The sequence below is a fragment of the Dasypus novemcinctus genome, chromosome 15 (genome assembly GCF_030445035.2).
Source record: "Dasypus novemcinctus isolate mDasNov1 chromosome 15, mDasNov1.1.hap2, whole genome shotgun sequence".
Taxonomy (NCBI): domain Eukaryota; kingdom Metazoa; phylum Chordata; class Mammalia; order Cingulata; family Dasypodidae; genus Dasypus; species Dasypus novemcinctus.
The window spans coordinates 79966559-79994082 of NC_080687.1; the positions used below are offsets into that span (position 1 = coordinate 79966559).

At 36.5% G+C, this 27524-nt stretch overlaps 1 protein-coding gene across 1 annotated transcript in view; it reads left to right on the top strand.

Annotated features, from left to right (window-relative positions):
• Positions 1–27524, top strand: part of DIAPH3 (diaphanous related formin 3) — a 564743-nt gene that overhangs the window by 354857 nt on the left and 182362 nt on the right. The window contains exons 23-24 of the mRNA XM_058276598.1: positions 441–565; positions 9123–9287. Coding sequence (XP_058132581.1) covers positions 441–565; positions 9123–9287 — 290 coding nt within the window. The remainder of the gene's footprint in view (positions 1–440; positions 566–9122; positions 9288–27524) is intronic.

Consider the following 27524-nt stretch of genomic DNA (forward strand, 5'->3'; position numbering starts at 1 on the left):
TATATTTGTTGCTCCCTCTCAAGAGATCATGATATTGAAATATGCTAAAATTATCCTTAAATGGGTTTAATTTTTTAAAAAATTATAGGTGTTCTTTGCCTTTTTATCATAATAGATTATTTTGTAGTTTGTAGTTGGCATGCATTCTAATTTTAAACAAAACATTTCTTAAATGTGGTTTGTTCAAGGAAGCATTTCCTAATTTTCTTATGTTTTAAGGAATTTCTTAATCTTGTTCCTGGATTTAAAAATCAAAAGGTTATATATGTATATATAACTAAACAAAATAAAAAACCAGTGCAATACATCTTTCTTTTTTTATAGCGAATCTTCTTACTTTATTATTGTCAGGTTTTGTGCAAGTGTTTGTTTACAGAGTATTTAACTTTTTATATATTATAATTCTGTCCTTTCAAAGCATTTAATATACCCTCTTTTAGTCTCTGTAGAAACGCTGGAAAAGAGTTTGAAGCAGATGGGAAGGCAGCTTCAACAGCTTGAGAAAGATTTGGAAACCTTTCCCCCTCCTGAGGACTCACATGACAAGTTTGTGACAAAGATGTCCATATCCTTTTGATATCTAAATAACTTAAGTCTCCAGTCAACTAAAATTACAATTTATTTAACTTTTTAACTGTATTTGCATAACCAAAGATCATTCTGTTGTGCCAAGTTGTACAAGGTTTAACCACTGCCTTGTCTTGCAGGGAAATTTATCGAAGTGTCTAGCTTCTATGAATTATTCAAAAGTGTATTTCTGTGAATTCCTATTCTTATTTTCCTTTTTATCAACTTGGATAATAATATTTTCTCTCATCTTTTCTTTTTCATATGCCTTATTTCTTTGTAATGTTAGTGATAAATTGAAAGTATATTAAAACTGAATTTGAGAAAGTTTGAATCCAAATTAACAGTGTGATTTAGATACTTTTGATATCTTAAGTACTTTTTTCAGGAAGCAGATAAAGACAGGTTTGACTATCACCTTAATTTCAAGGCTTAGTTTATATTAGAAATTAACTCATATTCCAGAAAATTTAATATATCCTTTAGAAAATAATTCCAAATCGAGTTTGTGATAATCGCTATTTGTGTAGGTATTCTCCAAACTGAAAATAAAATTTGTAAATATATGTTATCCACAAATACAAAATTATTAGCAGGAGGTTTGTGTTCTGCTGTTTAAGGTTTCTTTTGTATTCCGTTATCGTTGTTAACACTAACTCTGTGGTGGCTCAATCCATAATGAGTAAGTGAAGTAACCAACTTGATTTCCTGGAATAAATGTTGAGTTGCTTTGCAGACCATTCCGTGAAATAGAGGCTTTTGTGCTGTAAGAATGTATTACTCCTATTCATTATTAAAATCCCATATGGACTTCTTGATTCTCTGAATTCTGTATGAAAGGATAACCCACTTCTAAAATGAGCTTTTGTAAATAGACATCCTAATATTTTATTTTAAACTGAGGTACTTGAAATCAAATGACTTTTTCCTCGTACTATCTCTTCTCCCCTGAGATTTAGTGATTCACAAAATTATTATTTTGTCTGCCATAGATTTTATTGTATATGCTTTCAGCTTAATTGTGAATTAGTTCAATGTTACCTTCTTCACCGTCTCTTTTGGGAAATATCATAAAAATGCATTCCAGCAACAGCCAATTCAGGCTAATGTATTTCCTTTGGTATCTTTCCTTCTCATCTAGTTTCCTCTTTTATTAGGCAGGATGGCTTTATCACTACACCATTTTAAACATGTTAGAGACAAAATTTTTTGTTTGTTTTTTAAACTAAAGTATGTATCCATAAGAAAATATTTTTATATCACCTCACATTTGACAAACTGTGCTTTTTAAAAAATGTTTATTATTGCAACATTGTATCAGTTTCATCACACAGTTTTTCCCCTCATGAAAAAATTTTCATGTTAAAATATTCATATATGACCGTTTATTATTTTAATCATTAAGTACTATTACTTGAACTACTTGTTATTGTTCCCTATAGACAAAAAGTTTTTTAGCAAAAAGTTTTTGTGTACATAAAGCTTCTGATAATATACTGTAAGCAAACTAATTATGAAACTCAGGTTTCTGGACTACATAACCTAAGACAAATTCCTGAGCTCAGAGTAAAGGTTATAGAATCCTGCTCAGCAACCCATCTCAGGACTCATCCATACTTGTATTCATATGACACAAAAAACTGAATGATGTCGGCTTCTTGAAAGGTATGCAGCTCATAAAAACTAAGCAGCAGGAAATCAGAAACAGGAAGGATGATACTTCGTTGGAAACAATTTTTCATTCTGAATACAATTATACTCCATGGACAAGAAAGCTACTACATCCTGTCGTTAAATATCACAACCTAGAAGCCTTTAATGAACTGATTAGCATTCATGTATCTCTTGGAAGTCAGATATATGAACAGTTGGTGCACTTTGCTATTGACAAAGCTTATAATCATAAATATTCTTTGCCGAGATTAGATTGCACTCGTTTGCTTTTCATTTTAGTTAGACATACTAGTTTCGAAGTAATTAAATTCATTCATTGCGAAGCTTTGTTTACTTTAATTAGGACTGACAACAAGTCAGATACTGAATATTAAATGCATTTATACAGATCTTATTAAAATGGCAAATTGTGAGCTTCTTAGATCTTAGAAATGGAAGAATTTGGAAACTAAAATACACAATGAATAAAAATGTGTTTAAAGTTTAGGTTATTAACACTCAAACTTTGTTTACATTTTAAGTGTAAGTGTTTTTTAGTTGAAGCACATATCAAATGTTTGGTTCATTAACCAATTCTCAAAGAGTACGTGCATTATTTGAATTGTTAAGGAGCCATTTTCGCAAGTTTGTATGTAGTTTTAAAGAACCAGGATTTAATGAACTATCAAAGAATATGTTCATTAAATGGTTTATAATAAATTATAATTGATACAGTGTTGTTATAATATGAAATTTCACTAATTGCATTCACTTTGTTACATTTCTATATTTCCCACTACTTTCTCTTTCTCTACATATATTTTTTAGTGTAAAAAAAATATGATTCTAATGCATCCTTTAAAGGGTATGCACAATTATTTCATATATGTCACATTGACTTTTTAGTAATAATTGTTACTTTCCAGTTGCTAAGCCTTGTCAGGAATGTAATTGAGTAAAATAGTTTCACCGTAAATATTTGATTGAAAAATATGTAACACAAATTTGAGGTAGGGTCATCAATATTGCTCTATACACATGACTGTATGTGCATGTATATACTTACTAAATTGTATTGAGAAAAAGGAATATGCCAGGATTTGTTTCATGCAATAACCTGTTCTTTTGACATTTAAAATTCTGTGATATTTCTTGTTTTAAGGAAAATAACAAATATATCCGAGAGCATTGCTCTTGAAATTTTCCTTGCACAGCATTTGCCTTTCTATTTTTTTCTCTTCCTTTCCCCTCCCCTGTTCACTTAGAAAAAATCATTTGGGTATTTTTTACAACTTATATGGCAAGTTAATTGACTCGTTTTCATGCTATATTCTTCAAATTTCTTCACCACAATTCCACTTTATTCTCAGACTTTTCTTTTCTGTTGTTCCACTATATAGCAACATTTTAGGTATTTATTTCTGAAATTACTGGGTAAATGCTAAAGACATCCCAGGAAATTTCTTGAAAGACTTGTATTTTACTTATATCTATATTCCACACTGCACAAAGCACAGAATTTTGCAGATAAAGTGACTCATTACACATTTCTTTAATTGAACTGTGGTTAGGAAGTAAAGTAGAAGGGTGGAATGGGTAAAATATACAATAACATATGGGCCAGTTGCAAGGGTGGGAAAGTTGAATAATGGGACAATTTGTAATCGTAGATTTTTCTTCTCTTCAGTTAGTCTTCTCCCTTTCTCCTCCCTTTCTCCTTCTTTTCTTCCCCTCTTACCTAATTTCTGTTTAAAGTGGCACTCAACAAACCTTTAAGGCTCAGGTTAAATGTCCTGCTTCTCATATTCTATGGATTCTCAGATTTATAATCTTTCTTTTCTCTTGAAAAGATTGCCACACAACGTAGTGCTCACTGTTCACTACTCCAAATTTACAATCATAGTTCAGTTGTTTTAGTTAGTGTTCCCTTCTTAGCCATGACTTCTCTGCTTATCCAGTCTCAATTAGCCTCTGCCATTCTATATAACATCACAAATTTTATTTTCTTCTTCATACTTATCATATTGGAAATCTCTGTCTCTATATTTGCCTTAGTTTGCTAGGATTGCTATAACGATTGCCAATGACTGGTTGGCCTAAGCAACAGGGACTTATTGTCTCACAATTTTGGGGGCTAAAAGTCCAAAATCAAGATGTCAGCAGAATCATGCTTTCTCTGAAGTCTGTGACATTCTGGTGGTGGCTTGCCTGACATCCATAACCCCATCTGTGCTCAGTCACATGGCCATTGCCAGCTCTGTCTCCCTATCTGTCTTCTACTATGTTCAAATTTCCTCTGTTTTAAAACTGATTAAAGTTTTATCAGATTAAAGTCCACACTTACTCAGTTTGGCCTCACCTTAGCTAATACCATCTTCAGAGATCCCATTTTAAAATGAGTCCACATCCACAGCACCAGAGTTAATACTTGAGCATGTCTTTGTGGGGATCATGTTTCACTCCATAACAATGCTCTAGAATATGTTTATGAAAGCAGGCACATGGCCTGTCTTGTTCACTACTGTTTCCCATAGTGCCTTGAAGAGGGTCCGGAATATAGTTGAGCTCAAGGAATACTTATTGAATGATTAGATGGATGAATGAAAGGATCCATACTTCGAAAGTTCCATAAAAATTATTCGACACCTAAATCCATCTGAAAGTGGCTCTTGTTAGATCTGATGGAAGTAAAGAGCATCCTTGGTGCGGAAAGTGCAATAATGAGGGCTTGAGCTAAGAACTGATATGGAATTATTTGTAGTGAGTGCTTGGGACTAAACAATGCCAGCTTACCAGGAAAATAACCTCCTTCTGAATTCCAAATCTTAGTCTTGCTTATTACTTGGCCAAACCTAAATGCTTGTTTATTGTGTTTGAACACAGTACTTGTTGTCATATAGCTTTCAAAGGGGAAAGCTTCAGTGGTTCAAGTAGAAATTATTGAAAATTTGGCCTTAGTCCTGGAAAAAGGGAAGAAAATTGACTTCACAAAAACATCAAATAATTGAAATATATATCAATATGTTTGTAATAAAGTTCATCAGATGTTTATATTACTGAACATCAGCTATTTCTCTAATGTGCTTTGCAATTTTAGAACTTGGTGCTGGAAAAGGAATAAATAAATACCTACTCTTGACATGGATGTTGGTTTCATCCAGAGTGTAACAGTTGACACAAGAACACCTACATTTCTTTTTATTTTTGGATGATAGTGGTGATGGCAGTGGTGATTCTTTGTCTGACTGTATAGTTGTTGAAGGGAAAGTTAATGAGGGAGTAGCCCATCATTTGAACGCAGAGCACCTCATCATATGACCAAATTTTCCATCCTACCAGACAATTGTTTTAAACTTCTAAGAACTAATTTTTCTCTTTCCAAAATTGTTCAGTTCCATCATAATTTTGCCATTCTTGTGGGTAATTCCATTTATTCAAAGTTATACTTCATTTCCTTGGGGAATAAATTATTTTATGGATAACAATGATAAGAAAATTAACTTAAGCACTCTCTAGCTGTTAGAACAAGACCATGTCACTTCCATCATTCTAGCTATTGGTCATCTTTTCTATCACAACTTTGATTGGAATCACAATGTTTCTATTAAATATGCACAGGCATATGCCTGATGTTTCTTTACTTGTAATTCTTCTTAGTTAAAATCTGAAACAGTTCATTGGGTAATATGTTCAACTTTATCTTAAGCTGTTTACCAAATAGATTCTTGAGCATGGGGGTATTCCCAGATGTTAGGATAAATTTAACTAGTATTTGCAAAATGCCTGTTACTAAAACTCGAGTCGTATAAGAAGCGACATGGGAAGTTAATGAGCAGCTATAGAACCATACAATGAGAAACACCACCATAATAGTATCCTTGATTTTTGTCCAGGATAATTATGATTCAGGAACTATTAGCTTGCAAAGTGATACAAGAACTATTAGCTCATAAAATTGCATACAAATTTGTGTATGTGGACGTATGTGCATTTTTATGAATAGAATTTTCATGACTTTAATCAAACTTTTGAAGAGGATTGTAATCCTCCCACAAAACTTTAAAAATGAAACTGGTAAAATTTGCATCAATGTTGTTACAGATAATTAAGCTTAATACAGCTAAGAAGCTGCAGCACAGCATCTTAGAAAATGGGCTGACAGACGATCACCCCTGTTACAAGTGTGGCAAATAAAAAGCACCTCTATGGTATTGGACTAGATGGGCAAAATCACAAGTTCAATGTAGTTTGGGAGTAGGAATATGACTGATGAATTTCCAGAAGTGTACAGTGGACTGCAAATGAGATTTTCAGTGGGACAAATGATCACTTTTAGCTGTAAAATTAGAGAAAGCTTTTCTTCAGGAAGACTTGAACAAAATCTTGACTGCTAGGACAAGCGAAAGTAGAAAATAAATTTCTCTCTTAGAGAGGATTTGAGGAAATATAAATAATTCTGGAACATAAATGATTTAGGTGAAAGTTTATAGATTGAATAATCAACCAATTTATAAACCAGTGTGGATTTCTGAGCTTACTTAACAAATTAAAGAATGGTTATTTTACATTGCAAATGAGTATCATGTCACCTTAAATGATAGATTCTAAATGCATTTCAAATGTGATTTTCATTTACATAAATTCACTTTCACTACAACATTTAAGGAATGTGGCTATTCCCAGGGTAAATTGTGTAGAAACCTGTCACATGTCACTTTTTTTATTGGTATAGTTTCCTGTGATTTTGTGATTTGATTAATTTTACAAGATCTTTCATTATTTACCTGAAAATTAAAACATACTTCACATATAAATACATCAATTACTGGCACTGTTATGCTCTAGATTCTAGAAAAAGTATGGAGGCATTTTGTCATTCAAATGAATCAACTAAGGCACCAAAAGGTCTACAGATTTTAAGGTCATAGAAAAAAATTGTGGTTCTTGGCTTTGAATCCAGATTCCCTGCCTTCTGGTCCACTCATCCTTCTAAATACTGTTTAGATTACCAAGCACAGCATAGCATGAAAGAAACAGTCACTGAAGGGCAATAGGTAATCTGTGGACTCACCTTAGATTTGGGTGTTGGTGAGCTGTGATTGACTGGGATGTCTTTTGGGAAGATCCGGTTCTAACTCTTAGGATTCTTTGATTGCACACTGGAGGCATTATATGACAGTAGGTCTCTTTTTTCCTTGGCCTTATCCTTCCCAATTAGGAGCCTGGATTGGTTTCCTTCTTTCATCCTCGAGTGGAGAAAGGTTTGTCCAGTGGGACAATATCTTTCTGAAATTGTGGACAATTGTTCTCTTTAGATATAAATATCCCATTTTTTATTCCTTTATCTTGGCGTGAATCCAATTTTTCTTTTTGTTAGTGGTTTTTGAAAATTTTTTTTTGCTGATATATGTTTATTCTTTTGCATTAATCAAAGATAATGAGGGAAACGGACTTTGGCCCAGTGGTTAGGGCGTCCGTCTACCACATGGGAGGCCCGCGGTTCAAGCCCTGGGCCTCCTTGACCTGGGTGGAGCTGGCCCATGCGCAGTGCTGATGCGGGCAAGGAGTGCCGTGCCACACAGGGGTGTCCCCCGCGTAGGGGAGCCCCACACGCAAGGAGTGCGCCCATAAGGAGAGCCGCCCAGCGCAAAGGAGGGAGCAGCCTGCCCAGGAATGGCGCCGCCCACACTTCCCGTGCCACTGACGACAACAGAAGCGGACAAAGAAACAAGACGCAGCAAAAAGACACAGAAAACAGACAACCGGCGGAGGGGAGGGGAATTAAATAAATAAAAATCTTAAAAAAAAAAAAAGATAATGAAACAAATTCAGTATAAGTTTCACTCTGTATTTTCTATTTCTTCAAATGCCACAATTTAAAGGAGAGCCACAGACAGTTATAACTGATGCTCTTAAAGAATGAGTCATCTTTTCAGAATGTAGTATGGTAATTATATATTCAACTATGTCAGCAACTTGTCACACCACAAAGGAAATTTTATGATTCGTTTAGAAAATATTTTCTAATTCCCAATGACTATTCTTCTCAGTCAGTGTGCTTTGCACTATGATGTCATAAGTGAGAGAAAGACATTTCTGCACGTGTATGTGTGTAATCATAATTTTAAAATTATATATGGAAGAAATCAAGTGCCAGTTTTCCAAAGAAGTGGAAACATTCATTTGCTTACACAATGTAAGATATTTTAAATTTGTCTTATAAATTTCTTTTTAATTGTTTTTGAAACTTTAAATAAAGCTTAAATGATTAAGTAGATAATAATAATAAGCATTTATATGTACTTACTAAATACTAAATGCATTTGTAAGAACTTAGCATATATTAACTCAGCATGTTCTCACAGCAGCTGTGCGAGGAAGGTGGTAGTGTTATTATTCCCATTTTACACATGAGGAAGTTGAGGGACAGAGAAGTGAACAAACTTGGCTGTGGACACACTGCTGCCATGTATAAAAGCCAGAAACTGACCCCAAGTTATCCAATTTAATTGTTACGCTCAGTGACTGAATTGATCATTCAATATCTTTGTAATTACTCAATTACAACTACTGAACCATAATTTTAAATCATACTGCATGATCTGAGATTATATAGATAGGCAAACGGAAAAAAAACATTCCTTGAACTCAGTTATAATATTTATAAATATATTAAAAATATTTATAAAAAATATTTATATTAAAATATTCGAGTTTTCTGATAATTTTGCCAAAATTAGAAATTGAATTTAAGGTTTCATGGCCATGCAGATTGACCTATAAGATTGGTTATCTAATAGAGCTAATTTGGCGTTTTGAAGAGGCAACAATTACACTAAAACATTGGATTTGTAATTTTTTTCTAAAGCAATACTTTGTAATATACCTTAACTATAATATACAGCTTTGTTATCAATGCAAAACAGCAATATGAGAATATTTCAACACTACATGAAAACATGGAAAAGTTATGCCAGAGTATAATGGGATATTATGCCATTGATGCAAAGAAGGTGTCTGTCGAAGACTTTTTCACCGACTTGAATAACTTCAGAAACACATTCATGGTATGAAAAAAAAAAGTTTTTTTGAATTATTGACATGTACTTTTATCTGTAACATCCTGTTTATTATTGTGCTTGTTTACTTCATTAGCTTCATTCCACTCTTGCTACCTGTAGTAAACCTTCCTTTTCTGATGCTAAAAGTTAGCTTTAAAGTTTTAAGATTTAAATCTGTTTAAAAATGTGTAGTTTGTTTTGTTTTTTGACTTTTCCAACATTAAGCTGTAATCAGAAATTTTAATTGAAAAGGTGACAAATTCTGAAGTTTTTCATAAAGACATCCCCCCCCCAGCTGATTACAGAGCACTTTTGTAGTAAGTTTTTGGCTATGAATTTGTTTCTTTATAGTTCAGATCAATTTGTATTTCTGTGGTATAATTTTACCAAATTCTGTATAGCTCTTATGAAGCTTTTAATTCCTTTTCTTTTCTTAATGCATTGTACAATGAGCTACCTGTGATTTGCCTTTGAATAGATTTTGCATTCCTAGGGTTTCCTTCAGATACTTTAATAGGGAGGTCAGGGCTTTGATGTGGAATCCTTTCATTTAGGCATTAAAAAGATCTTTTGAAAAGTGTTAGCTGATTAGTCGTGGGGAAAAAATCACACACATATTTAAGTGAGAAGGCATTGTTGCCTCCCTAGGGAAACTGGTGATACATTTCTACAGTGAAATTTTATGTTGTTCTTAATAGATGGATATGTCAGTTCTATATTTCAGCAAACATTTGTGGGATTAAAAAGTTTTGAGGTATAAAGAGAAAGAAGAGCTTAATCTTTTTAATCTCAGGAAAACTTTTTGCTGAGGTTTTTGGACTTGGTTATGGCTACTTGATTATGATTAGCTAGCTTTTGAATAAAAATCCATATGTTTTAAAGGAAAACTAGTTTTTAATGAATATACATTTGCTCATTGTTCTAGCTTATTTCTTCCCACAAATTCAAAGTGATTGTTTAAATTAATTTTTTACTATCAGATATGAATTTTCTTAATTATATTAGTATGTACCTATATTTCATTTACTGTACAATATATTAATTTTTATAATATTTTATGAGACAACATGGCTCAGTAGAAGTAGCACAGGTTTTGGAGTCAGAGCACATATTTGGGTTCCATATTAGTTATGTAACTGAACACTTATTTAACCTCTCTGAGTCTCAGTTTTCAAATATGTAAAAAGGCATTTTAAAAATTAACTCAAAATAAACCAAAGACCTAAATGTAAGAGCCAGGTCTGTAAAACTCCTAGGGGAAAATTTAGGGAATCACCTTCAGGATCTTGTATTAGGCAATGGTTTCTAATACTTTACACCCAAAGCACAAGCAACAAAAGAAAAAAATAGATCAATGGGATATCATCAAAATTAAAAATGTTTGTGTATCAAAGACTTTATCATGAAATTGAAAAGACCACCTACCTAATGGGAGAAAATATTTGGAAAGGGTTTAATATCAGGATATATAGAGAAGTCCTACAACTCAACAATAAAAAGACAAACAATCTAGTTAAAAAATAGGGCAAAATACTTAGACATTTCTCCAAAGAGGACAAACAAATGGCTAAATATCACATAAAAAGATACTCAGCATGCTAGCTAATAGGAAAGAGCAAATCAAAACCACAACGAGGTACCATTTCACACCCACTAGAATGGCTATTAAAAAAATAGAAAATTCCAAGTGTTGGATAGGAGGTGGTGAAATAGGAACACCCATTCATTGTTGATGGGAATGTATAATGGTGTAGCTGTTGTGGAAGACAGTTTGGCATTTCTTCAGAAAGCTAACTATAGAATTACCATATAACCTGGCAATCCCTCTAGCAGGTATGTACCACCAAGGAATTGAAAGCAGGGACTCAAATAGATATTAGCACTGATGGTCATAGTAGCATTATTCACATATGCCAAAAGATGGCAACAACCCAAGTGTCCATCAGCAGATGAATGGATAAACAAAATGTGGTATAGGTATATAAAGGAATGTCATTCAGCATTAAAAAGGAATGAAGTTCTGATTCGTGTGATAATATGATTAAAGAAATTATTTTGAGTAAAAAAAGCCAGATGCAAAAGGACTAATATTATATGATTTCTCAATATATAATAATTAGAGTTCATAGAGTTAGAATCTAAGAATAGAATATATAAGCAAAATGTTAATAATGGAGAAGGGGATGTAGGAGAATGCTATATTTTCTACATGATTTTTCTGTAAATCTCAACTTCTCCAATTTGAAAATATTTTTATAATGAACACCCCCCCAAAAAATGGCTTTCAATTCCTTTTTCATGAGAGTGCTTCAGTATTAAAATGAGATAATATATTAAATCTTTATCATAGTTTCTGCACATGGCAGTTACTTAACAAATTATACATAAAAGCGTTAAGATGGACATATGAAATATTAATAGACATCATATATTGAAGATTTTCTATGAGCCAGGCATTTTTCTAAAAGTCTCATATATATTATCTCATTAATCCTCACACTAATCCTACATCTTTTCAATGTTACCCCCCTTTGTGGCAAATAAGGAAACTGAGGCACAGAGAGGGAAGATACCTAGCTCTATGTTATATAGATATAAAATGGTATAATTAGAATTTGTACCCATACAGTCTTTCTTCAGAGCATGTGCTTGTAAAGGCTTTGTTACATTGCCTCCTAAGTTCTCTGTAGTTTGTGTTCCTTGTTACAAATAAGTACACTGATGTTTGAAAGTTTTCTTAATGAGACCAAGGACATTTGTTAGGAAGTAGCCGAGTAAGGACTTAAATCCAGATCTTATTCCAAATCTCCTTGAGATCCAACAAATTAGAGTGCTTCGAACATTCCACAGATAGCTTGGCATTTCTATTACCAAGTGGTGGGCAGAGGGAGAAAGTGTTTGAATGAGAGAAGGGTACAAGAAAGAGGAGAAATAGAGTATCAGCAGTAGTGGTCTATATCATGGTGTACACGGACCCTAGAAGTAGCAGCCGTCACACACACACACACACACGTGCGCGCGTGCACACACATATACACACATACACATTTTTTTACCAAATCAAAATCTTTGGAGCTCATGGTAGTACAGCATTGTAAGTGTAATTAATATCCGAATTGTACAATTGAAATGCTTAAAATGGAAAATTTTATGATATATATGTTATACCCAAAAATAAAAATCTTTGGAGCTAAATATATTTTTTTAAAATTAAATAAAAAATAAATTTGGAGATGAAATTTTCTTTAGGGAATAAAATAAGGATAAGGAAGAAAGAAAGTTGTATCAAGATGGTAAGATTTTGCATGGATATTTTATTGCTCTCTGCCGTTTTTCCTTTTTTAAAAAAAATGGCTATAGTGTTTGAACTTTTGGCAAAATATATCTTTTAAAAAAGTACAGTGTCACTATTTCCAAAAATGAAGCCCTCCTAGAAAATTTTAAACAATTACCACCAATTCAGGGTACTGTCTTGTTTTGTCAGTGTCTTCTGGTCTCTTGTTATCTAATTCCATATTACTCAACTTTGGAAACCAGGTTAACTTGAATGAGTCAGTATGAGAATAATTAGGTCTTTTGATACTGATGTGGAATTACAGTGTGTCGAAAGTCAGTTCCAAAAAGCCACATTAATAGGCAAAGATATAATTATTTTAAAAATACACTGTTAAAATGCCTATACTGTGATTTCATCATCTGACATTTATGTGTACTTCTAGGTCATGAGCAAGCATATTTTACCATAGTCGGTGACCTATTTTGTGTTACATATAAGGGGGTTGGAACCGTAGTCCTCACTCCTAGCAATCCCTCACCATGGCAGTTCCCCTAAAATGTTTACTTTCAAGTTCAGATCTCTGCTTGCTGTACCCTATGCCTGGATCACTCTCTCCTTACTCTGGACAAATGATTACCTTCATGCTTCTGATTCTGCTCAGACTTGCTTCCTCTATTAAGACCTGTATCTAATTTCTTTACATTTGTGTCTGCATTGCAGTTCATAGCATATAACAGATAAATTTGTTGAACAACAAATGCTCCCATCTACAAGAGGAGACATGCTTTAATAGGTAACATTACTGTTCTAAGAACCTTACCTGCATTCACTCACTTAGCCCTTATAATAACCTATGAGCCATGGGTACTGTTATAATTCAGTTTCCAGCTGAGGAAATTGAGGCATAAAGAGATTGTGAATTGCCTATCATTGCCCAGCTAGTAAGTGTCAGAGCTGTGATTTTAACCCAGGCCATCTGACTCCAGAGTCTGTGCCACATATGGCTGAACTTTATTCACTCCTATTAAATGTGTAACTCCTATTAAAAACAGGACTAACTTGAAACACAACCCCTCCCCCAAAAGTAAAAATCTGGCCTCTTTACTGGTAACAGTGATTTAGTCTGTGAATAACTTATTCACAAATATTTATATTTTAGTATTGTCCATGTATTTAAACTTGAGCAATTAAAGGCTGATTCCCTTTATTCAAAGCCCTTTACTGTACCCGTAAGTCATACGATCATTCATCAGTGTTACGAGGATTTTACAGCTAATTTCGACATGTATCTTTTCGGGTTCAGGTTTTGCTCTCTGAGAACCTTGTTACCATAGTTGAAGAAGAAACATCTGTTACTTACTGCTACCTCAAGCCATGGAAACCAAGAAAAAAAGTTTCATGATGCTGTAGGTTCCTCTAAGGCACAGGTGTTCTTTTTTGTTTAGTTGCTTTGTTGTGTTTTGTGGTTTTTTTTTTGAGGTACTGGGGGCCAGGGATTGGACCTTGGACCTCGTATGTGGGAAGCAGGTGCTTGACCACTGAACCACATCGACTTCTCTAAGTTGACTTTTCATTTGTTTCGCTTGTTCATTTTTGTTTTTTAGGAGATATGGGAAACCAAACCTGGAAATTCCCATGTGGGAAATGGGAGCTCAACCACTTGTGCCACATTCACTCCCAACAAATGTTCATTTTGAAAACAATTTAACTTATTTTCTAGTTGAGATCTCTCAATTGGGAATTTGTTTTTTGTTTTAGATTTTTGTTTTTTTAATAATATATAAGTAGCATGTCCACCAGCTATGTTTTCTACTTAGAACAACTGATAATTTCCCAAGAAACAGGGAGTACATTTGCATTGTAATTTCATTCAGCTTTATTTTTATTACCATCTTCCACCAAACGAAAACCAAACCAACTGCCACTGATTGAGTGCGTCTTGCTCTAGACCCTGTGCTAAGTGCTTTATGTATTGTCCCACTTAGTCTACATGTCATCTTGGTAAGGTAAAGAATTTTACACGTGAGGTAAGAGAGGGATAGAGAAGCTCAGCACCTTTGCAGGGTGTTTCAAATTTGGATGGGGCTAGGGTTTGAACCAAGTCCTGCCCAACTCCAAAGCCTGTACTTTTAGCAGTTCCATGTATGCTCTACTGCTCAGTTTGTAAGATGCAAAACATAATTTCTAAGGGTGTTCTTGACAACTTACTAGAGGGGATCAAGGTCAGGGCATACTTTATTTTACTTTTTCCTTGGTATACTAACTTTCTATTTACAATGATGGGTTTATGATAGAAGAATGTTTGCAGGTCTGTATCTATTTCAAAGTATAAAGTGTTCTCTTTTTAAAACTAGGTGACTATTTATGTACAGACTTATTGCTGGAGTGAGAGTTGAAGTGAAGGGTAGAGAACCAGCACCTTTCTGTAATAGATTTTTATTTCCTATAGAATTTATGTGAAACATAAAGTTCAAATTGGAGGTATTAGGTGGAAATACTTGATCTCACACTGTAAGTCGGTGACCTGTCAAGCATCAAGCCTTCTACCTAATGGAAATTCATGCCTTTAGTTGAATAATGATAATCGTGTTCCACTTGTGACTGGTTCATTGTCACATACCATTACCAATATCCCCGTTGTTAATACATATCATGCTTCTGTTAGATGAGTTGCACTCATTATGGAAGTTTTGTTGGTTCCTACTAGGATCCTTCTTGTTGAATTTGCCTTATACAACAGCAATAGCATGTCATGTTTGTCCATTGTGTTTGAATATTTCCTGCCTCTCCTTGATAACTGTGGCTTTGTGGCCTCTCCTTGATAACTGGCTTTGTGGTCCTACTTCCCATTCATATTCAGATTAGAGAATCGCTCTAACTTCTTTTAATCACATTAGCCTGAATAACACCTTTTCTTTTTCAGCTGTCTCATTTCTCATCCTGATGAATGATACCTCCCTTTTTCAAATCACTGGAAGTTTTTTTTAGTCTCTCTAACTAGAGTGGCAACAGCACTTTTACCTCCTTAAACAGATTTCATTTGATATCTTATTTATTTTGCTTAAATATCTCATCTTAGAAAAGTGTTTCCAAATGCTTTTACCTCTTAGTATCCTTTATTTCAGGGAAAATAATTTTTCCTGCCAAGTTATACTTATTAAGAAAATGTCAAAAAAAAAAAAAAAAGAAAATGTCATTTTTCCACTTTAATTAGATATCTATAATTGCTATATGGAAGCTCTAAGTTTACAATAACATATATTCCCATATGGGATTGATGGGATTGATGTGATTACACTTAAGTCATACCTTCTGGTTTATATAGTTTTTGTTTTGCACACATAAACATTTCCTGCTGGAATTTTAAAGTATTGAAAAAGCTACTAGATATCCCTCTTTGTTGTTAACTTTATTTTTAAAGAAATTTTAGATGACAGAAAGTTACATTGAAAATATAGGGGGTTCCCATGTACCTTATACTCTCCCCCTCACATATTTTTCCCTTTTAATAACACCTTTCATTAGTGTGGTACATTTGCTACAATTGATGAACACATTTGAAGCATTGCTACTAACCATGGTCTGTAGTTTACATTATGGCTTAAATTTTGTGCCATACAATTTTATAGGTTTTGACAAAATGTACAATGGCCTGTATCTGTCATTGCAATATCATACAGAATAATTCCAATGCCCTAAAATTTCCTTTGTTACACCTACTCTTCTCACTTGCTCCTCTCAAAATCTCTGATAACCACTATTTTTATGTCAATGTTATAAGGTCTTCCAGTACTACAATAATAATAAGTCTACTTTGGTCCATGGTTACATTCCCCCCTTATGTTTTTCATTCCTCAATCTTAAGAATTTTGGGATGGTGATGCCCACTCATCCTCAGATTGAGACGGGACTTAGATCTTATGGGGCAGATGGAAGGAACTGTTTTGCCTGCAGTTGTAGACACTCTTTGCTTTTGGCAATGTGGCTGTCCATCATCATCATTTTGTTAGTTGCCTGGGTAAGGCTGCTGAACTAGAAAGTAGGTCTTGGTTGCAACTCTGCTGAGATTCAGGGCTCAGCCAGCATATGATCAAACTGAAGATTTAAGTCTCCCGGACATATATTTAATGGATAGATTGCTAATTATAGATTCAAATAAAAGGGGTAGAAGAATTCTATGTAGGGAAATTATGAATGAGCCAAATTCTGTTACAGTGGAGAAATAGGTTATCATATATTCCAAGGTAAGGCCCACCGATGGGGTGCTCGTTGGGCAAGGCACATACCTCCTAAATAATAGTTTCTAAGACCCTGATTTATCTGGAAACCCCTCTTTTGGGTTAGAATTTAGAGGGCAGCAGAAGCAGTCTTTGTCTTACAAAGGATCACTATTGTTCACAAAAAAAGTCAGGGAGCATTGTATTGTTTTCTTTTTCTTTTTACTTTTTATGTTGGGCAGTTATATTTTCTAGTCTATAAAGTCCAATCGCCTTCCCCCTAAACTTTTTGTTTCCCTGCATACATAGCTCCCATCTGAATTATGTGTGATGTCAATCAAAGAAAGAAATTATTTCCTTCGATTTCTTCAACTCTTAAGTGATTGATGAATTCCACATCTACAAGTCTTAAGTGGTTGATGAATTCCTCATCTAATAGGACTCACCTCTATTTGTTTGTTTTTAATACTGATGTTTTGCTGTTTGCCTCATTAATGGGAAGATAGCAATTGGTGAGAGTGCTTGTTCTGGCATCAGAGCACTCTGGGTTTGATGCTCATCTCTACTTGTGATTAGCAGTATAAGTTGTGGACAAGTTACCTAACCTTTCTGTGCCTCAATTTCCTGAAAATAACATCATGTGTTTCTTAGGGACATTCTATTTTGAAGGCCAAATAACATAATATACATGTATTCTCAAAACAAGTTAGTTGTCTACAAATGATGGACGTATAGTAAGTTCTACTGTTCCTGTTTCATTATAACAGGGGTAGACATTTTAAGTATTTTATCCCTAATATGCTTCCATATGGGATGCTTTTAACTAACTAAAAAGCTTCCTATTTTCCATCAATAGCTCTCTAGATTATTTTTACAATTCTGTTAAAATTATGTTTCATCCAGTTTAAAGATCTGTCATTCTTGCTATTTGCAGACTTTAAGTTGACTTTTGGTTTATACAACTGAAATACCTGTAGTTAACAAATATAAAATCAATTATAACTCATTTAACCTTTCTGCATTTGTTGATCAAAAACAATTTATTATTCTACAAAGTACTCCTACCAAAGTAGTGAATTGCCAAACAAAAATAAAATAATCCAATATAAAGTTATTTTTTATGCACATTTTTTTTGAACAAGGAAGGAAACTAGAGCAAAACTCATTTTGCCAAATCTTTAAATGCTGCAAATCATCAAATTCTGCAAATTTCATACTTGCCAACTCTGGAAATGGCAGACTATTGTGCTATTATATGGACTAACCAGGTGACAAATAGGAACTCCAAAACACTAAGCATTTACTGTGTGCTCCTTAAATCTTGTAGCCTGACTCTATATTTTTTCAAAGGAAAGGAAATCATATGCAATACCTATGGTTGAGTATTGAACCAACTTGGGTAAATATAATAGGAATCATGGACTCTTTTGTCTTATTTTGGTGAACTTATGGCTTGAAAACTGTATTTTAAGTCCTTTTATGTATTGTTTATATACTCATTAGCACTATTGTTACTCTAAGATATTGTTGGAGGTATAAAGCTCCTAACCTAGGACAAAATAAATATTCTGACTTTCAGTTATTTCTCAGTTCTGATCCTTTAGTATCTGTTTATTTAAGGATTTAGTTCAACGTCAGGTATGAATATTTTCAGTTTCCAAAATTGAAAATTTATTTTATTCTTATAAGCACTCCTAATCTTTGCTCTTTAGTCTTTCTACATTAAAAACACTCCTAGACTAATTGGCTTAATTTTTCTCTTTTACTAATAAGATTTATTCTTACTATGCATTGCTTAAGGTGATAATAAATAACATTTGACTGACATAATCTTTATGATTAAATGACTAGTAATTTGTTTTTCCCTTTTACATTTCAAGTATTTTACTTGTTCATTGAAATAATAAAATATAAAGCTTGGATTATTCTAATAAAACACTAGGGACAGTAACAATAGGTTGATAGTGGAGGGAAATGAATCAACTAAATAACTAATACATGAGAATAAGGCATATTAACCCATGAAATTGAAAAGGTGACACTAAACTAGGATACCACCAAAAAAAATTGAATACAATGGCATGTTCTTTGTCTATAGGATATGACTTTCTTCTGCTTTCTTATCACAAATATATATACACACAAAAGAGAGAATTATATTAATGTTACACCTTTTATCTTAAGGCTACTTTATGTTATCTTTTTTTTAAAAAAATTATTTATTTATTTTTAAAAATTACATTAAAAAAATATGAGGTCCCATTCAACCCCACCGCCCCCACCCCCCACTCCCCCCACAGCAACACTCTCTCCCATCATCGTGACACATCCATTGCACCTGGTAAGCACATCCCTGAGCATCACTGCACCCCATAGTCAATGGTCCACATCATAGCCCACACTCTCCCACTTTCCATCCAGTGGGCCCTGGGGGGATCTACAATGTCCCGTAATTGTCCGTGAAGCACCACCCAGGACAACTCCTCGTCCCGAAAACGCCTCCACATCTCATCTCTTCAAGGTCACATTGGATATTGTGGGCCTTTAGTGGGATATTTTCTTTGGTGATTTGCAGTAGTCCAGAAAACCACTGCCTTATCACCAGGCCAGTACCTCATGGCTGCCATCTTTTCCACAGTTATAATTCATTTAGCTTTAAAGTAGTGTAATCAGGAGTTAAAATCAATTTTACTTTATAATATATTACTTCAGAACACAAGGGAGAGACCACATTTGGTGGAAAATCAAATTATTCTTTGGGGAAACTTCATATTTCTTTTATGTATTAAAGAAGTTGTTTAATAGTTTGGGAATTTTACAAAGTGTTTGAAGGAATTGCAAACAAATTCATAGCATCATTATGAAGGGTCAGTAATGTAGAGTCCCTGGAGAGCTAATAAGTAATTTGTTGTTTCATTTGAGACTGACTTTACAAACAAGAAAAACTTAAAACTAAAAAAGTTTAATCATAGCCCTTGTGCATACTCTGGAACATTGTAGTTTGCTTCTCAAAGGATAATAATCCAACCTATATTGGATTCATCCACTGACAGTACTTCTGTTTTAGTTTGCTAAAGCTGTATATTGAAAATAGGGTTGCCTTTTACAATGGTGATTTATTAGCTTACAAGTTTACAGTTCTGAGGCTGTGAAAATGCCCAGAGCAAGGCATCTTCAGGATGGCTTTCTCTCCTAAGACTGGCTTCCAGCGATCCTGGACTCATGTCACATGGCAAGGTACAGGCAGCATCTGCTGGTTTCTCCCTTCTCTTCTGGGTTTCCTTGCTTTCAGCTTCTGGCTTCTGTGGCTTTCTCTCTCTTTGTCTGAATTTCATTCTCTTTTAAAGGACTCAAGTAAGAGGAATAAGACCCAGCTTGGGCCATGCCTTAACTGAAGTAACCTAATCAGAAGGTCCTCTTGATACTAGGTTTATACCCGCTAGGAGTGGATTAGCTTTAAGAAAATACTTTTCTGGAGCCCATAAATCTTCAAACCATCACAACTTCACAGCAACTCAATGGCCCATCAAATTCCAACCTCTCTGGAAAGAAAGCATTTATATTTTTATTAGAACTATGAAAATTGGCATCTCCCGCATAAGATAGATGGATATATTATTAATATTAACTAAGAAATAGCTCTTCCTTGAATTATTACTGGATAAATAAATTTGTTTTACAGGTACTCCATTAATAATATTGTAATAATATTGAAAACAAAATTTATATGGGATGCAAATGGATGTAGCTCAAGTTGTTGAGTGCCTCCTTCCCATGTACAGGGTCCTGGGTTCGATTCCCAGTACCTTCTTAAAAAAATTACTACATATGAGGCACTGTTCTGAGCCATGTACATTAATTATTTCATTGATTTTTGCAGTATTTCTATAATGTAAGTACTCTTCTCCCCTTTTACAGGAGAGGAAACTGAGGCTCAAGGGCACTGATACATTCAGTGACAAATGGGAAATCAAACATGACAATGTAACTTCAGATTCCCAACTGCTAACCATTATACTACCTTTCTAATATGAAGTAATAGTATATATTTTTGCATTTCATAATATGTAAAAGTAGTAAATGTATTTATTATGTTTCTGAAGATGTTCTCGATTTTTACTTAAGCATTCTTTTAGGACCTTCTCATGCTTATTTTTTATGGCTTCCCAGAGTACAATTCTCTACTTTTGGATCTTAAAGCATGCAAGTTTAAGGTACCCAGAAAAATATATGTAGTGCATAGCTACTGCCTCATGGATTACAGGAGTATATATATTTTTTAATAATCTATTTCTGTATTGGTTAACCTTATAAAATATCTCACTTTTTAGAACTTTGCTTATGTTTTATCAGAGACTATAAAGTTCTTTCCCACCAAAAAACAACAAACTATTTTAAAATATGACTTCTTTGTAAAAAAAAAATAATAAGGAAATTTCCAAGGGCAAAATAGGCTAAAGAGAAAAGAAGAGTAAGAACTTAAACCTGCATGCTACGAATTGGTAAGCAAAGGGGAAAGCCAGGGTTGCTCTGGGATGTGAAAACCATGCCCAGTGCCCAGTGCAAAGGGGTATGCCTAACAAGACTCTAACAACAAGCCTAGGACAAAAGGAAATTAAACTCATCCAGGTGAGAAATGATCTTGGTTATTTACAGAAGCAAATTCAAATCTCTGTGCAGGAAGGCAATTATAATTTAGGTCCTCAGAATTCTCACAAATTAAATTTAATCAAATAAAAGCACTTGATCCAAATCACAAAACACACAAAGTTAAATAGAGATTATGTGGTGAAATGATCAGGAAAAAGATAAAATAAAACAAAAAATAGATATACACACACAAATTCCTTAATATCAGTATGTTAAATGCTTAAGAAAAGAAACGATGGGGTAAAAAAATGAGATAGGAACAGCAGCCTACCAAGATGAATCAAGCATCTTTGAAAACAAATAAATAGAACTTATAGAAACAGAAGCATGATGGTTGGAATTAAAATTTTAATGGCTAAAACAGCAAATTATGCTCAGCCGCAAAAAAGAATCAGTGGCTCACTCTGGTCAAGATAGCAGGGTGAGAGTCTTCAGGGCTCCATCTCCCTTCAGAAACTTTAAACAACCAGCAAGAAGTATCAAACACACCTTTCTAAAAGCTCCAGAAAACAAAGGATCATGAAAAATGCCACTTGAAATTGGTAGCCCTTCATGGCTCTTTGGCTAGACCATCCTCCATCCCTCAGGACTGGACACAAAGCCAGCCTGTACTCTACTTGCAGATCTCTGGTCTTGGTTCTGCTGGGAGCAGAGAAACCCTTGTGCACATACTGGCAGTGTGTATGTCTGTCCCAATCTGTCTGGAAGTGGCCTGAGGGACTTGCCATCTCAGAACTCGCCCTGTGTGTAGAAGGCAGCTCATCTAACTCTTCTGCAGAACACTGTGGGAGCACAACAGGAGTGGTTCATTTGATAGTCTCCTGCAAGGCCATGTTCTCATGGGCTGATTTACAGAAGTGGGGGACATGAGTGGCTCCTTAGATATTTTTCTTCAAGGCTATGCTTTTTATTTCTCAATATTTTCCGCCCTTTGACATCCTTATAATTTTTATAGGGCATCACTCATGCTAAGTGGCTTATAATCTCTTAGAGCCAGAACTCTTGCTGTTGCTCTCTGGGTTACTGTTGTTTCAATGAACCTGATAAGAGTATTGACTATGCAGGGGCCACATGTGACTAACATGAGTAAAGTGATCAGGGGAGTTGCTAGGCGTAGGAGCCAAGAGGACCATTGTCCCAGATTCCAGCTCCATGACTCCTCTAGTTCCCTCTTTCTTTTCTGGATCTGGTCTCTCAGCTATTTTACTTCGGTATAAACTATTCCTGATTGGTTGATGTAATAACAGCATTTTTCCCCAAGGAAGATGCATGTTCCTCCTTTTCCTACTGTCAGTAGGTCTAGGGCTCTCCTGTTCTGCAGGGCTTCTGTGGCTAGTGAGTTGAATTGGCTCTGGAGGGAGACCAGGGAATCAGCAACTCATTCTATGTCCTCATTTAGTTCTCGGGAGAGTTTGTAATAAAAATCGAAGGAAGAATCTAATCCTCCCAGTCCAGTTCCTACTCCCATGACTATACCTGCTCCTATAAGGGTGGTGACGAGCAGAACTCATTTGGCCCACTCTTGGTGTAAGTTTAAGGCTTGTCTAGCTCATTTTTGGTGTATACCGACACTTTTGATGTTAAGAACACCACGATGCAATTCCCTGTCCAATTGACTTCTAATCATCTATATTCAGTTTTTCCACATAGGGAGGCTACACCTGGTCAGGTTGTTTGCTAGGGTATTATTGGCAATACAGAGGTTTGCAGGGATGGCCCTGACCGATTCTGATGTTAGATCAGAGTTTTTACCCAGATAGTAGGTTCTGTTGTTTTTATTGCCTTCTGAGAGAACTAGCCTGACTTTGTGGGTTATGGGGCCAATAGGGGCAATTTCATTTTTAATTTTAGTTAAGGTTTGGTTGGGGGTCTACTCCGGAGAAGGTGGGGTGCCTATAAAGGTTTTCCTCAAGATGGTCAGGTACAACCAACAGAAACTGGCACCGAGGCTAGGGTTAAGGAGGAAGGTATAAGTGGTGTTGACTAGCTGCTCCACCTGACAAATGGGGCCTATGAGCCTAATAAGTTGGTGGAGTCCTGTGAGGTTTACCCACTGATATTTGGGGCATTTAGCTAGTCGGACGAGTTTGGCTGGGTCCTGTTCTAAGACTTTTTCCTGGGCTTGGTCCTGCACCCTTCCCGCATTGGACATGCCTACTCGTGGGAGATAGATCCATCATACAGTCTCCCTTGGGTTATCCTAGGTTTTGCAGTTGCCCCCGTGTTTCATTGCACCCATCCAGAACTTTTGCCCGTTTTCTGAACATAGGGTAACAGTTCGGATATCATAACATTTTGCTGGCACATAAGTGTAAAGGTAGGGACAGGAGACCATTGTCCCTAGAGCTGCTTTAGCCTTTGTATAGTGGTAGATATGATAGCCTTGTAGCATCTGGTACAGTGGGGGTAGGGGTTGGCAGTGGCCCCAAGCCAATTGAAGAAAAACAATTTAAGGTAGCAAAGCATCCTTCAAGACACAAGTACATTATTAAGATTAGCATCCTTTCAACTACACTCCAGTCTCTGGGAGCTGTAGCTTCTAGTCCATTCCCAAACAATAAGCCAAGCAGTCTGAAGAGCATGAACCACAGGGAACAGGAGGACATCTATTCAGGTGATGGCGATCTTCAGTGGCTCTGGGCAATTCAGATTTTCAAGAGACAGTCAAGTACAGGGTGAGTCATCCAGTTGTCTTGTTTTTCATTGGAGTGTGCCCTGTTAACTCTAGTATGATGAATCTAAGGGGCAATACCTGAAACTTTGAGAGTAGTGAGGGTTACAAGGATAACAGTATGTGGGCCTGTCCAGGTGGGCTGGAGGGGCTCCTCCTCCCAGTCTTTTACCCAAACTAGATCTGCAGGTAAGTGCGGGTGTACTGGGTGGCTTAATGGGATGGGATCACGAGACAGGACAGTTTTGTGTATTTGGACCAGGGTTTTCCCCAACTGCTGGAGGGTAGATTCCTGGCCAGTTTCTCCTAGGAGTCTGAGATTTCCTTTGAAGGTTTGAATAATTGGGGGTGGTTGTTGGAACAGAATTTCAAAAGATGAATAGCCTGAGGGTCCAGGGGTGGATATGACTTAAAGGAGGGCTAATGGAGCAGATCCACAGGAGGCCAGTTTTTTGACAGAACTTGGCTAGGATAGTTTTGAGGATTTGATTCATGCGTCCTACTTTCCCTGAACTCTGGGACCTATATGCTGTGTGGAGCTTCCACTTAATTCCTAACATTTTTGCTAGCTCTTGGACAATGGCTACCACGAAAGCCAGGCCATTGTCGCTGCCTCTGGATAAGGGTATCCCATAACATGAAACTATTTCTCAGAGCAAAGCTTTAGTTACTTCTCTTGCTTTTTCAGTGCGGGTGGGAAAGGCTTCGACCCAGCCTGAGAAGGTGCACTTTATTACTAATAAGTACCTGTACCCTCAACTTGGTTTTATTTCTGTAAAGTCCATTGTTATGTCTTCTAAAGGGGCAGTTCCTGTGTGCTGGATGCTCGCCGGGGCCTGGGGACCTTGGGAGGGGTTGTTTTTAGCAAGGTTTGGCATTGACTGCTAACAGTGGTGCAGAGCGGTCATCCGGGCAATGTAGTAATATTTTTCTAGCAGGGCTCCTAAAGCAGTCTTTCCCAGGTGGGTGAGCTGGTGGTATTGTTGAACAAGGGTGTAGGTGACCCCCTTTGGGATGAATGCTCGGCCATCTGGGGGTAGCCAGTTTCCCTCTGGGGTCTGGTACTCTCCTCTCTTTGCCCACTCCTGTTCCTCTTGGGTATAGTTTAGTTTTTCAATGTTTTGCCCTAAAAGGTTCAGGTGAGGTGCTGGCAGTGGGGCTTGCAGTTTGAGGGCTTTCTTGGCTGCCTGTCGAGCCACTTCATCAGCTGGCGTATTTCCTTTAGTAGCTGTATCTGTTCCCTTCTGATGTCCCCGACAGTGGATGACAGCAGCCCTGCTTGGCTTCCAGACTGCCTCTAGTAGGTGAAGGATTTTTTTAATTTTTTATTTCTTTTCCCCCTGAAGTTAGGAGTCCCCTCTCCTTATAAATTTCTCCATGGATATGTACAGTAGTGAATGCATGCTTAGAGTCAGTGTAAACATTCACCGTTTGCCCGGCAGACGGTTGTAGGGCTCGAATTAATGCCCAGAGTTCTGCTCACTGTGCAGACCACCCTTTAGGTAGGGGAGCTGCTTCCACTCCTGTTCAGCCGTGGTGACTGCATATCCAGCAAGCCTCTCTCCATCTCTCATAAAATTGCTGCCACCTGTGAATAGGGTTTGATCTGGGCAAGGAAGTGGCCTATCCTTGAGGTCGGGGCAACTGGCATACACTTCTGTTACCTCTGCGCAGTCATCTTCAGGAGTTCTTCCTTGGGTCAGCAGGAAAGTGGCAAGATTCAGGGTGTGCACGGTTTCTACTGTTATCCTGGGATTTTCACAAAGCAGGCCTTGGTAATGAGTAAGCCTGGGGTTGGATAGCTAAAGGTGACCATATGAGTTCATTAAAGTGGTGGCTGCATGCTATACCATGACATGAATGGCTTGCCCAAGAGTGAGCTTGTCAGCTTCTTTGACAAGGGCTACTATTGCCACTAAAGCCCTCAGGCAGGGAGGCCACCCAGCAGCTATAGGATCTTACCTTACCGTTTTGATAGATAGGAAATAGGTTTCTGCCAGCAGCCAACTGTTTGAGTGAGGATTCCTAGGGCCATATGTTTTTTTTCATATGCTTAGGATATATCCGGAATTCCTAGGGCAGGGACCTGGCTGACCTGTTTTTTCATTTTTTCAAAGGCTTTCTGTTGGGTTATACTCCAGATGAGGGTTCTTTTTCTGGGCCTGTGAAGGCTTCGTAAAGGGGTTTTGCCATAGCCGCAAAACCAGGAATCCAGATGTGACAAAATTCTGCCACCCGCAGAAATTCACGGAGCTTTCTTTTAGTGTTAGGTGTGGAGATAGTGCAAATTATCTTCTTTTGTTCCAGTCCGAGTATTTGGTGCCTTTTTGAAATGACGAGCCCTAGATACCTAACTTGTTGCTGGCCAATCTGAGCCTTTTTCCAAGACACTTCATAGCTGGTTTGCCTTAGAAGTTGTGGAAGAACCTGAGTTCACTCCCAGGATTTTTTCTGTCTCGCTATCCAGCAAGAGGTTATCTTCATACTGAAGGAGAGTACCTTTTAAGCTTTCCTTTGGTTTGGAAGCCAGGTCCGCCAACAGGGTTTCTCTGAAAAGGGTAGGGGAGTTTTTGAAGCCCTGCAGGAGTCCAAGTTAATTGAGTCTTTTGTTGAGTCCTGGGATTTCCCCATTCAAAAGCAAATAGAGACTGGCTCTGGGGAGCCACCCGCAGGCAGAAAAAAGCATCCTTTAAATCCAGACAAGCAGAGCAGGCGACCCCAGGTAGTAATTGCCCCATTAAGGTGTATGGGTTAGGAAAGACTGGGTGCAGGGTGATTGTAACATAGTTGTCTGCGGGCAAGTCTTGAACAGGTCAATATCCCATCCAGTCAGGTGTTTTTAATGGCAGCAGTGGAATGATTCAGGGTGACTGGCATTCGATTAAGATCCCTTCTTCTCTTAGGCGGTTTACGTGTTTGACCATGTCCAATTGGGCCTCACGGGAGATCAGCTATTGCCTTTGTTGGATTGGGGTGGCCCCAGGTTTTAGGTCTATGATGAAAGAAGCATGGTTCTGGGTGAGTTTCTTTCAGCCCAGACCTCAGGGTACAGTTCTAACAGCCTCTCCAGATTTTGACTTAAAGTTTGCTCTTCGTCCAGTCTCCATTCCTCGCTCTGTGGAATGGTGACAAGGAGGGTGAGGCTGGTCCTGAGGTTTAAACTTGTTGACCCTTCAGGTCTAAAGGTGATCTGGGCTCCCAGTTTAGTTTGAAGGTCCCTGCTCAGCAGGGAAACTGGACATTCTGATAAATACAGAGATTCATGGGTTATTTTGTGGCCACCCAACTGGCAGGTTCTGGACTGGTAGAAAGGCTGCTGGTTGTACTGATTTCCAGTTGCGCCTACAATGTTAGCTGTTTTTCCACTAAAGGGGGTAGCTGGTGTGGTTACTACTGAATATTTGACTCCAGTATCTACCATGAAAGAC